This window comes from Gopherus flavomarginatus, chromosome 5, assembly GCF_025201925.1.
Source record: "Gopherus flavomarginatus isolate rGopFla2 chromosome 5, rGopFla2.mat.asm, whole genome shotgun sequence".
Classification (NCBI taxonomy): domain Eukaryota; kingdom Metazoa; phylum Chordata; order Testudines; family Testudinidae; genus Gopherus; species Gopherus flavomarginatus.
The window spans coordinates 116,499,725-116,512,904 of NC_066621.1; the positions used below are offsets into that span (position 1 = coordinate 116,499,725).

A 13,180-nucleotide genomic window follows, 5' to 3' on the forward strand; every position below is an offset into this window, starting at 1 on the left:
CTTTGATCTTATTGCTCTTAAGCACTTTGATAATTTTTCATCAAAAATTTTGACCGAATTGACAGTTCTCATGAAACATGTTGATCTCACTGACATAGCATCAGCCGATGGAAAATTGTTTGCCACCTGGCAATCTGTTGCTGTTGTTTCTACATTTGCTTCCTGGCCTCTGCTGTGAAAAAGATAACAAGTATGTAGAGTAAAAGCAGCAAAGAATCCTGTGGCACCTTATAGACTAACAGACGTTTTGGAGCATGAGCTTTCGTGGGTGAATACCCACTTCTTCAGATACATGTGGTGGAAGTTTCCAGGGGCAGTATATATATGCTAGCAAGCAAGCTAGAGATAACAAGGTCAGTTCAATCAGGGAGGATGAGGCCCTGTTCTAGCAGTTGAGGTGTGAAAACCAAGAGAGGAGAAACCTCAACTGCTAGAACAGGGCCTCATCCTCCTTGATTGAACTGACCTCGTTATCTCTAGCTTGCTTGCTAGCATATATATACTGCCCCTGGAAATTTCCACCACATGCATCTGAAGAAGTGGGTATTCACCCACGAAAGCTCAGGCTCCAAAATGTCTGTTAGTCTATAAGGTGCCACAGGATTCTTTGCTGCTTTTACAGATCCAGACTAACAGGGCTACCCCTCTGATACTTGAAGTATGTAGAGTGTCAATGCATGGAGCCACCTAGTGGACATTAGTTATGAAGAAGCTGGGGAAAGGAGTGGCATGAGAGAGGGGTGAGAGTAATGGTGTGCATTTGATACAGATGTGAATGAGAGAAGTTCACAAGACTGTGGCCTGGTGCACACTACGCTGTTAAACCGATTTTAACAGCGTTAAATCGATTTAATGATGCACCCGTCCACACTACACTGCTCTTTATATCGATTTAAAGGGCTCTTTAAATCGATTTCTGTACTCCTACAAAACGAGAGGAGTAACGCTAAAATCGATATTACTATATCGATTTAGGGTTAGTGTGGACGCAAATCGACATTATTGGCCTCATTATTTTACAGTAGCTACCCACCGTGCACCGCTCCAGAAATCGACGCTAGCCCCGGACCACGGACGCACACCACCAAATTAATGTGCCTAATGTGGACGCACACAATCAACTTTATAATATCTGTTTTATAAAATCGGGTTAAGCTAATTCGAATTTATCCTGTAGTGTAGACGTACCCTGTGTGTCCCACGGGAGGAGCAGCAGGAAGTGTGGGGGAGGGAAATGAAGTACTGAGAGGAAAAAGAAAGTGAAGGGTGATAAAAACCAGGGGTTGGGGAAGGAAAAAAGGGGGTATGTACAAGAAAGAGAAAAGGGTGGGGAAGAGTTAAATTGTTACACATTTTTTGGTGATTTTCAAGACAGGTCCCTCACCCTGCCAAAAAATGCCCCAGCGGAGCAGCACAATGGTGCAGTACCCCCTGGAAGCTGGCACCCCTGCTTCCCCGCCCCAGGGTACAGAAGTAACTGCTGGTGCCCTATTCTGTACCCAACAGCGCCTCCTTCTGAGGAAATCCTGGGAGTGGAGTAGTTGGGAGCTTCTCCACACGGGTGCACCCGCCTCTTTCCCCCCACAGAGCTCCCTGCTGGGAGAAGCTGGCACCACACTCTCGCCATAACCTGGGTTGCTCCCCACAACCTTTGTAGGGTCTGCCCAGACTTATCCATTTCAAATCAGCAAGTGTGCTGACTTTCTGCTGTGCCAGGGAAACAAACCTGTCAGCTGCATCCCCACAGCCCCCACCTACAATCCAACCCCCTCTAAGTGCTCCCTCGCTGCCGGAGGGAGCGTCCAGAGTTCATTCCATAATTTCTCTCCCCAGCCCAGCCCTTGGGGAACCCACTTCCCAGCATTGGGCCCCCAGCTGGAGCAGTGATCACTTCTCCCCTCTGGCTCATGGTAGTGGAGGCATCAGAGGGTTAAGTTGTCAGCTCTGTAACGTTAAACAGGTGTCAAAGGTGCCTCCATATATCTCCAGATTGAAATCAAATTCTTTGCAGTATAAAAAGATAAATTACCCAGGCGATTCCCGCCTCATCCCACTCATCAGGCCAGCGCCAGACGGCAAGCAATTTTTTTTTTTAATGTGCTAACGACCTAATCAAGCAATCAAGTTGGAGAAGATTGCGGAGTGACCCCGAGCATCCATCTGCCAGCGAGACCCCGCCATTCATTTCCACTCTGCCATGTACTTCCCTGGAAAGAAAAAAAAATTCCTAAACAAATTAACACCCAATTTTCCGTGAGTCTAATTAGTTAAATGAGGAGGTGTTTGGGGTGTCCTCAGGGAAGGAGGGGCTGCCTCACAGAGAGGCGAATGGTAACTCCATGGCATTAATTAGCGCGGGTCAATGGCGCGGTTCCCTGGGGACCAGCTGCTTTAATTTCCCGTGATATTTCAGTGCCTGAGGCCCATCGATTCAAACTGAAATTAACTTATTTTTCAATCAGGCCCGGGCTGCCCCTGGGGCTGACTCTTCCTTTGCCGCCTTCTGAATAGACCTCGAGCAATTTTTCATCTAAAGCTGATGCCTCTCCACTGCGGGAAGGGAGGGAATGAGGGGAGGGTGGGGGGAGAGCGAGACAAGAGGAATGGAAATCGGAGCGAGAACACTAATAGATTTCTGTGAGTTCCCCCGCCCCCCCCTTGGTGCCACCCGAGTCTCTGCTCGCTGCCCCCTGGGTCACAGCCAGGAGATTATTCTGCCAATTTTCTGAGAAGATGAGGGGCTTTTCAAATGGGGAATTCAGGGCAAGCTGTGGCGATTGCCTTCCCCACCCCACAACCCCCCTCAGCACACACCACCCTGGGCCGGGCCAGCCCTCCCCACAGACACTGCTGCACAGGTCCCCCACCACCCTCATCTCTGTGGCTCAGCCACTCAGTAAATAATGAAAGAGAAAATCCCAGTCACCCGAGCCAAAAGCCACTAGCGAGAGACACTGCAATGAGAAATTAATTACATCCTGCAGCAAGGGATGGGACTCACAGTGAAGCTTGGCTCCTGCAAGGGTAGGGAAAAGACACAGTCTACTGGAGGGGCATGTGAGGGGAGGAAAGCAACAGCTGCTCCAGTAGAGGCAATGTATTGCCCCTCTGATGTAGACATGGTGGCCCCTGCGGGAGATGTGCACAGCCACTCAGGGGAGAGGCGGAGCTGCTCCTGAGACATCTCCATGGCCCGTAGAAGGACACTCCCCATCCTCTCCCATGAGATAGAGGGATATTGGCAGAACTGTGTGTAGAGAGTCCCACCATTGACATAGCAAGGGGACCTGAGGGACATCAGCAGAGCAGCAGGTGGAAGCTTGCCCATTTCTGGCCTGCACTGTGCCCTATCCATTCAGCAGGATTCAAGTCAGGCTGTGCTTTTGTCAGGAATAAAGGTGACTAAAGTCTCTCGCAACATCTGTACTAAGTCTCCCTTGTTTTGGCTTGTGATTCCTGAGGGGGACATATGCCCTCACACAGATATCCACAAGCACATGTTCCTGCGCGCACACAGAATCCCAGGCTAACTTAGGGGGGCAGCGACAATTCACCGGGCCTCAGTAAACTGCTCTGCTCTTTGCAGGTTTGGTTCCAGAATCGGCGGGCCAAGTGGCGGAAGCGGGAGAAGTGCTGGGGCCGGAGCAGCGTAATGGCAGAATATGGACTGTATGGCGCAATGGTACGTCACTCAATCCCGCTGCCAGAGTCTATCCTCAAATCCGCCAAGGATGGCATCATGGAGTCCTGCGCCCCTTGGCTCCTGGGTAAGAGACCAGCACCCTACCTGGGCACAGCCAGTATTCCAGGGAGTGACATGCTGAACTTGGGAAACTTAGAGTAACATTGGAAGTGTTGAGCAAGGGAGGAAATTATCCTGCACTCACACTTTCCCCATAGCCCTGAGCACAAGGACACTGCCTTTTATATTAGGGAATGACCCCTAGGGCATGGGGTCAGGCTGCCAGCCCTGGGTTCTGACTTGAGGGGCAAGGGTATCAGCCCCTTGGCCCAGGGTGGGGTAAAATATCAGTCCTTGGGTCCAGACTCATGGAGTGGGGGACTATCAGCCCTGATCCCAGGCTCCTGTGGCATGGGGTGGGGGTACCATCCCATTGACCCAGGTTCCTGTGGCATGGGTGTCAACATCCACTGTACTCAAAAGCCATAGCAGGCTGGGTTCCCTGCTATACAGCAAGAAGTTGTCTGGGTTTGACTCCTGCAGCCCTTGAGGAGTCCCCTGTGTGATCCTTTGCTGGGGGGGACGGGACTTCTTTGTGCCTGTGATGAACCAAGTGACCTCTTGAGTCCTCTTTTTGGGAGGAAGGGAGAGACTGGTATCCTCCCGTAGCTCCCTGCAGCTGAAGGCAGTCTAATTCCTGCCTGCCTTCTTCTGGTGTGTGGGGGGCTGTGTGGATGTGGAAGTAGCAGATTCCCTTTCACATTCCTGCTCTTTGCTTCCTGTTTTCTGATCTCTCAGGCTCATTCTGCCAAAAGGTTCATTTCTGGCCTCTTAGAAATGCACTGCCCTGTCCTTCTGTCTGTGTGAATTCGGGAGCAAGAGAGGTGGAAGGGTAGGCTGTGCAAGAGGGAGGAGAACAGGCAAAGGGACACCTCTCCTCAGCCCGGTGGGTGAAAGAATAGCCAGATTCCCCTCCTGCTACCTGGCTCCAGTAACAGGGTGTTGTACAAGGGCGTCCCCTGGCCAGTTATCTTGTCATTGCTAGTTGGGCACCTTCACTGTTCGTTAGCGCCAGGGAGCCCATTCTGTTTGCTTCCTCATGCCCCAGTCCTGCAGCCACACCCCTAACCTTTGAGGCAGGAAATCCCTAGCTCTTCATGATGTTTAGACTGTGCCTCCTGAAGTGGCATCATATTCGGCACATTTGTCCATGTCTCAGGACTGGCCCTTGAGCACAGGGATCTGTTCCCTCCTATCGCCCTCCTCTCCCTTAGGTGTGGCCTATCTCAGTTCTGGCCAAGTTCCATGCCTGTTGCTATAGGCCAGGTTCCTCCCTTATGTTTGGCCTGTTCAGGGCACAGAGTTGGCACAAGCTCCCCATCTCTGGTCTGTCCTGGGCTCCCCATCAGTGCTGGCCTGTCTCTAGAAGAGAACTGGCCTGAGTTCTCCCTCATGCAGGGCCCAAAGCAATGGGCTCTCTGTGTGACTGCTGTTTGAAGCAAGGGTTTCTGCTTTTCCTTAATTCTGGCCTCTCTTTATCTTTGCTGTTTTCAGTTCAAGATGGCTTTCCCATGCCCAGGCGCTTTTCTAAACCCGAATACCAACAATTCTTTTTAGGGATGCACAAAAAGTCTCTGGAGGCAGCAGCTGAGGTGGGAAGGAAACCGGAGGTGGAACGCCAGGCCCTGCCCAAGCTTGACAAGAGCAACAAGGAAGAGAGGGGCCCGGATCCCAAAACCACCATTTCCCAGGAGGAACTGAGAGAGAACAGCATTGCTGCCCTCAGGGCCAAAGCTCAGGAGCATAGCACCAAAGTCCTGGGGACCGTCCCTGGAGACCCCCCCACCCCAGCCAGGAAGCCAGAGAAAGAGGAAGAGGCAGCAGCAGAGAATGAGAGACAAATGGAGAAATCAAACTCATCACAAGAGGAGGAGAAGAAGATCTAGATGGAAAGAGATGATGGAAACCAGCTCTCAAAAGACTTGTCTCCTCTGGGGGGCTGCAGCCTCCTCTCAGACTGACAGGGCCCCTCCGACAGCCCCTGCACAGAGAGTGAGGCCCCACATGGTCTCTGTGCATTTCAGGAAGTCACAGGCTCAGGCCAAGTTCTGACTGTCAGGTGTGTCCAGAGACTTCCCCTCAGGAGCATTCCTGCCCCTCCACTCTCCCTGACCTTGAGACTATTCCTGCCACACTGCCCCCTTCTTTCTGAGGGATCAGGAATTATCACCATCTTCTTCTGAGAGGAGGCTGGGGCTAACTGAGGCTCTGGGTCCCTCTGTATCAGCCTGAGAACCAACTTTGGGTCTCTCCTGTCCTGGTCCAACATACCCAGCCTCAGAGCGAATCTCTGTCCCACCCATTCCCATGTCAGAGTGACTCTCTTCCCCTGGTCCAGTCTCCCCCACCCCAACACTGAGAGCGAGTTTATCCTCTGCTGCATTCCCACCTGCCCAGAGCAGCATGAACTCCATCTCCCTCAGAATGTGCTCCTCCCCAGTGTGTTTATGGCATCTGGCCATTGGCACCCAAGGACCTGATGTGGGTGGGGCTGCCCCGCTGCCCTCACAGGGACCATTTTACTCTTTGTCCAACTTAAAGCACTGCGGGACAAATCCATGGAAGTGTTTGCTTAAAACAGTGAGTCTATTTAAATGGTGGTTTGTATATTCCATGTGTGTCTTTCCTGACTGAGTGGTGGGGTGTCCCAAGGGCACTCTGAGACAGGGAGGGTGGTGTGCTGGGCAGCTGATTTTGGTCTCAGTTTTCCAGTAAGAAGCCAAGGGGATGGGGAAGAGCAGGCTTAACTTCCAGGAGCTGATCCCTACAACCTCAGGTACCCAAGACCCACCCCTTCCCTTTGGGGGTATCCCAAGTCCTACACCTGTCTTCCCCCTGTAGACATGCCGAAGACTCATAACCCACTCAGGTACCAGGTTCCTGCCCTCAGCCACTCTGAACACATACTGCACCTGACATCATGCCTAACAGGTATCCAGGATTTCACGGGTACCCAAGTGTTGCTCCCAGCTTCACCCTTTACAGGTAACTGAGACCTGGCTCCTCCCCTCATCGATACCTGGCACTCGGCTCCACCCTCCCCAGGCTCCGCCCCGATGCTGCACCGTACTACATAAGACTGGCCGTACTGGGTAAGACCAAAGGTCCAGCCAACCCAGTATCTTGTCTATCGACAGTGGCCAATGCCAGGTGCCCCAGAGGGAATGAACCTAACAAGTAATGATCAAGTGATCTCTCTCCTGCAGTCCATGCACTATATCATTTTAGCTGTAATCTAGGCTGCCTCAAACTGCTCCCTAGAAATGTTTGGTCAGCACATTCCGCTCCCCAGCATAAACTGCTGAGTTGAATCATATGGATTAACAACAGAGTCTTCGCTGCAAGCATGCTCTGGTTCCAGCCTGTTTCCACAAGGCTCATTCTCAGAGACTTGGCTACAGCCCCCAGAACAGCAGGGCATCCCAAGAGAGCGAGAGGCCTGCAGGCTTTGCTGAATCTCTGTGTGGAGTGGGTCAAATATTGGGGGAAAATATTCGCTGAATAAATGGTTCTATGTCTAACAACAACTTTTGCCAAATTAGGTATTTATTGAATTATACTCCAACAACTCTGTCTCTGAGTTTCAAAGGGAGCTCCAGCTGCATCCATGGATATGCAAGCATGCTCATAAATGCTCTGAGGTGTACATATGCCTCACACACAGACCCCAACATGAATACACACAGGCCCTGTCACTAACAACCAACAAAGCCCACTAGCCAGACATAATAGCTCCAAGATAACATTCCCTGCCTATCCTGGTGATGAGCCACCCTCCATGAAGGCTCTAGGACAGTGACTTACACCTGCCCTTGCTGTCCTGCTTTCAGCTGTGTGCTGCTTTTCCCCAGAGCTACTGTTTTTATTCTGTCAAAGGTTGATCCTTCCCTTCCATGCAGCCTCTGTTTGTCTTTGTCCCCAATTTGTTTTACGTGTTAGACTGTAGCCCATGGTGTGTAAATATTGTACATACAGTGAGAAAAGAATTTGGTATTGAGGTGTTTGAGGTATGGAACTGTAACAATTTCTAGTCATTCAGAACCTGTGAGTTATGTGCCATTTTCTGTAAAGATATAAACAAGAATAAAACTAAACTAAAGATAGCAACAAAATTGGAGGAATCATTGTCTTTTGGACTAAGGGGGCCTGGATGGACGGCAGAGAGAGAGAGAGAGAAATTGTGTGTGTGTGTGCGTGCACAAATAAGGGAGGAATAAATGTTGCCCCCCACATCTGTGTGAAAGTTGTTTCCTCGGGCTCTTAAGACAACCAACAGAATAAAATAAAAACATGGAGCAGCCCAAAGAATTTGCTTTGTGCCAATGGAACCTAAAAATGTTCAACTTCTGTTCACAACCCACTATTTCCAATAGGGTGCCAAATGTGGCCCAATGAATTCTCAGTTCTGAAATGCGTAGAGAGGGAGCTGCTCCCCCCCACCACCCAAGAGACTAGCACATTTCAAGCAGCACCAAATAAGGGTGACATGGCATTGGCTATGGTCACCCCTGCAGCATATTGCAGTGATAGAGGTGCTCAGGAGCCACATTTACAATTTGCTCCCCAAATGCTACAGACCAGCTTATTCTCAAAGGCCAAAATGTAAGGCAGTTATTTCCTGGGCATCATGTAGGAAGTATGGAAGCTTGGGGGCCTCCTGGGCAGGGGGCTAGTGGTGTATGTTCTAAGGCTCCATATTTCAAGATTTACTTAGCGCTGCTTCCAATACCCTGAGTGTACACACAGGCCTCACACACAGGATGTCACTTCTCACACCTCATATGCATCCCACTTCAGTCTCACAAGCATTTACACTTTGCATACACACATGGTCACACCTCACAGACACAGATTGCACACACCCACACATTTTGCACACACCTGTACTTACACACTCATACTCACCCAGGCACAGTTTTGCTTTGCAAACCCATGCACCTCACATACACCCTGCAGACATGAACACACTTTATGTACCAACACAATGCCATGTTTACACTTTGTGCACATCCATGACTTGCATGCACACGTCACACTTGTCCACACTTCACTTAAGTGTACACAGCACACTTGGTACAAATGCCATTCAATTTAATAGGATTGTATTGATATCGCAAGCTATAGGAGCATTGCCAAAGTAGCAAACATACCAGGTATCGTGTAGCGATAGCGACAGTCTGGTTTAGATGGGGCTTCACAACTGCACAAGGAACCACAAGTCCTGTTCTGCAGCATTCTCAATAAAAAGGTATGGTAACTGGTCACTACAACATATCCATAGAGTCAAGGCAGCGTCCTTCCTCCCTGGGAAAACCACTGGCCATATCTTAATTATCCTTCATTGCTCATTCACCAATGTAAAAAATACACACTGTGCATTGTCTCCTCTTTTATAAAAGAGGTTGGTGACACTTTTGACTCACTCTGGCATCCAGGACTGAACCATCCATTGATACAAAACCTTCGGTTGCTATTGGGGTTGTGGAGCAGGGGGACATCTGACACCATTAAATCCATTTACTAGGTTAGGTGTAGGGTAAAAGACAACCACATGCAAACAGAGGCCTTCAACTGAGAAAGGCGAGAGAGCGAGAGCACGTGCAGAGGGATCTGTCTCACATGTTGGCATCACAGGCCAAACTTGTCAGGCCAACAAAGTATTACTGAACTAAAATGGGAATTGCAAGTTTGGGCTTTTGCATCAGCCAACTCTTTTCAGCCACACACTTCAGTGACCTATGAGTTCTACTGGCGCAATCACTTGCCCCAGCTGTTCCAGGGTACTACTCAGATATAAAGCCACCAGTGGGGCTAGAGAACAGACACTGCACCTCAGGAGGAGGTGATGCAAAGGAGTCTTCAAACTCCCCAAGTCTGGACACCAAGCCAGTCCCTCAGTGCAACCAAGGGTAGCCTGAAACGTGCTCTAAATTTCATCAGGCTGTAGGAAAGCCCTGGCGATGAGGAGGAGAGGGACTGAAAGCTTTATTACCTAATATATGTCACTGGAACTAACTGATTTTTTAAAAAAACCCACATTAGCTGATACCCAACCACAGTGAAATGTGCCAAACTTCCACAGACTCTTACCAAATACAGAATCAGCGCCCACAAGCAAGAGGGAGAAGCTCTGTGACTGGAGACACAAATGAAGAGAGTAACAGCTAGGCAGAGAAGAGCTTGAAATAGAGACATTTTTATTCCTGTGTCCAAACTCCAAGGGTGTGAGAGACTTCCTCAAACTATCAGAAAGACTTAAAGACTTTCCATTAAATGGCAATAAAGAAAAACTGGGTAACCCTGTGTATCCAATGCACTGGCCCTGGCCCTGTCTTGGTGTGAAAAGAAAGTGATGCAGAGATGGCACCAGGCATCTACATCAGGAACTGACAAAAATGACAGTGAATTCATGGGGGACCAGTCACAGAATCATAGTTGTGTAGGACTGGAAGGGACCTCAATAGGTCATCCACTCCAGTCCTCTGCATTCAGGGCAGGATTAAGTAATAATTAGACCATCCCTGACAGGTGTTTGTCTAACCTGCTCTTAAAAAGCTCTTAAAGACAGATTCCGTAACCTCCCTAGGCAATTTATTCCAGTGCTTAATGACCCTGACAGGAAGTTTTTTCTAATGACCAACCTAAACCACCCTTGCTGCAATTTACGCCCATTGCTTCTTGTCCTAGCCTCAGAGGTTAACGAGAACAATTTTTCACCCTCCTCCTGGTAACAACCTTCAAAACTGTTATCATGTCATCCACGCGCCCCACCCCCACCCCCCATTCAGTCTGCTCTTCTCCAGACTAAAGAAACACAGTTTTAAAAATCTTTCCTCCTAGTCTTAAATCATGTTTTTTAGACAGTTAATCATTTTTGTTGCTCTTCTCTGGACTTTCTCCAATCTCTCCACATCTTTCCTGAAATATGGCACCCAGAACTGGACACAATATTCCAGCCAAGGCCTTATCAGCAAAGTACTTGCTGTGTTGTCTCCGTTTCTCATGGCAAGTGCTGGGTTCTGCCTCTGAAAAAGCAGGAAAAGCTTGTATGACGCTTTATGCCAATAATTATCATCAAGTTACACCTCACCCACAATGCACATAGCCCACTCCCCAACAAACCTCCTGTGTCTAATCTCCAGGCATTTATAGCTGTAATTCACTGGTGAGGGTATATCCCACATCCCCAACCCACAGAGGATGTGAGCCTAATACAGGCACCAGTTTAGCATTTCTGCTCTGGCATTCCCTGGTATGAGCCATGATAGTGGCTAGCATTCATCCCCCTCCCTGCTCACCTGTGTCTCCTTCCTGAGTGTCTCATCTCTGAAAGCGGGAAAGAAGGGCTGTGAATCATTCATCAGCCTAGGGCCCCTCTGCGGGGGTGGGTAACTACTGCCCCTTAAGGGAGGCTGATGATGCCAGGGAGCTGTAATGTGGTCTGGCTCTAGTATGGTTTTAACAGTGAAGTCTGACCTAGCCCAGCTGTAGTGGGGGAAAGTAGGCATCTTCTCCAGGCCTTACTGTGCAAGGAAATGGGTGGGGGGTGACACAGGAAGCCAGTTCAGGCCCCTCCAGACCTACCCCCCTTAGAATTAACCCTCAACTCTGCAAGGAAAGGCCGTGAGGAAGCATCACCAACTCTCCTCACCAGTAACCAACTGGGCCTTGCTGGAGCCAGTGACAGATGATGAGGGAAAAGCATGCGCGCATGCACGCGCACACACACACACACCTCACCAGGGGGAAAGCCTCTTCTGATTGGTTGCCTTCCCCACTTCCTCATCTTATAGGGAAGAGCAGCCAATCAGGGCTGCTGCAGGAGGCAGCCAGAGCTCTCACCCCTCCCCTCAGGCACCAAAGGATTCTTTGGGTAGGGGAGGGAGACATCATTCTCATGAGAAGTAGGGGGAGAGCCCCTGCAGCTGCCCCCCCCAGCCTGGGAGAGGAGGATGAAGAACCCCAGGTGCTGCAGGTGAGGTTGGGGGGGCAGGGAAGGGGACAAATGCTGTGGGGCTGGAGAACAGGCAGATATAGGGATTGTGGAGAGTAGAACTGATGTGGGGCTAGAGGGGCAGAATTAACTGCTGGTCAGGGGACAGGCAGATGTGGAATTGGGGGGCACTGAATTGTTCATTTAGGGGAGAAGCTGGAAGCTCTACGCTATCCAGCAGCTCGCAAAAGCTCTTGCAGAAAGAGGCCAAATCCCTTTAGCTGTTTGAGAGCACTGGCAACACTAAATTTGTCCCTCCCACACACACTGGGGATGGGCAGAGGGAGTGAGAGGAGTTAAAAAAATCAAAGATGACCCCAGAACCACAAGATAATATTTTTTTGAAAAAAAACAATTCATGATTTTCGGGTCAATCTAGTGATTTTGGGGGAATCAGTCATGATTCTTTGAACATTTACGGTTGGCAATACTGTCTGATGGGGGCTGGTTAGGAGGGTATTTCTTCTGATGGGAGGGACCCTGCAGAGGGGGACAAATGTAGTGGAAGCACAAGGGAGCAGGGCAGAGAGGGGGCTCAAGCAGAAAACTAGAGGAAAGTTTGCCTGCTCTGGACCCTTACACCTCCAAGTGGTGAAGATGGGGCTTGGTGCTGCCTAGGTTTAAGAAAGTGCCAGTGTGACTATGAGGTAGGACTGTATCTGAGTGGCTCATGTCTAGTGTGGACACACTGACCCATTTGTGCACGATTGATTGACTAGCGGACAGTGTAATTCTCACTTGTAGACAAGGCCTCATCCTGCTGCATAAGGAACAATCCTGGTGTTTTGCTTTTGTCACAGTCTCATTGGTATGTTGTATACACACAAGGAGCTGAACAATGACAATCAGTCCTTTGAGGGACTTATGCAGTGGGATTACAGCCCTAACATGTAACTCTGCCAATGGTTCTGATGCTAGGCGAGCCACTCCCCTCTCCTCCACCCCTGCTCCTTTTCTTTATGGAGGCAGCCCCTCCCTGTGGACAGACTTTCTTCCTCAGTGGTACCTGATCAGCGCTCCAGGAAAGTCAGATTCCCACTGATCAGGGAAACAAGAGCCACAAAGGATCTCACTAATGAAGACTGAAGAATTAGAGACTCATTAACCTTCTGGGCTCTACCATTGATTCCTTCAGCATGTCTGGCCTGGCACCAAGACTGGCCTGGACTTTGAGTTGCCAATTTTGGTTGGATATATTCCTGGAGGTTTCATCACAGGACATAATCGTTAATTAAAGATTAATCTGTAATTCCTCGAGACTCCAGGACAATCCTGGAGGGGCGGCAACCCTACCTGGGCTTGTCACAGCCCCTTACTGCAGGGGGATGGGGATCCCCAACATGTTCCTCCCTCCTCATTCTTGTCCCTTGCAAAGCAATTGGTTAGATACTATAAAAAAAACCAAAACCTTTGCATTAAAAATAGTTGTCTATTTAGGCCCTGAG

At 49.6% G+C, this 13,180-nt stretch overlaps 1 protein-coding gene across 1 annotated transcript in view; it reads left to right on the forward strand.

Moving 5' to 3' along the window:
* Positions 1 to 5,628, forward strand: part of VSX2 (visual system homeobox 2) — a 44,671-nt gene extending 39,043 nt beyond the window's left edge. The window contains exons 4-5 of the mRNA XM_050955744.1: positions 3,587 to 3,767; positions 5,300 to 5,628. Coding sequence (XP_050811701.1) covers positions 3,587 to 3,767; positions 5,300 to 5,628 — 510 coding nt within the window. The remainder of the gene's footprint in view (positions 1 to 3,586; positions 3,768 to 5,299) is intronic.
* The last annotated feature ends 7,552 nt before the right edge of the window (positions 5,629 to 13,180 follow it).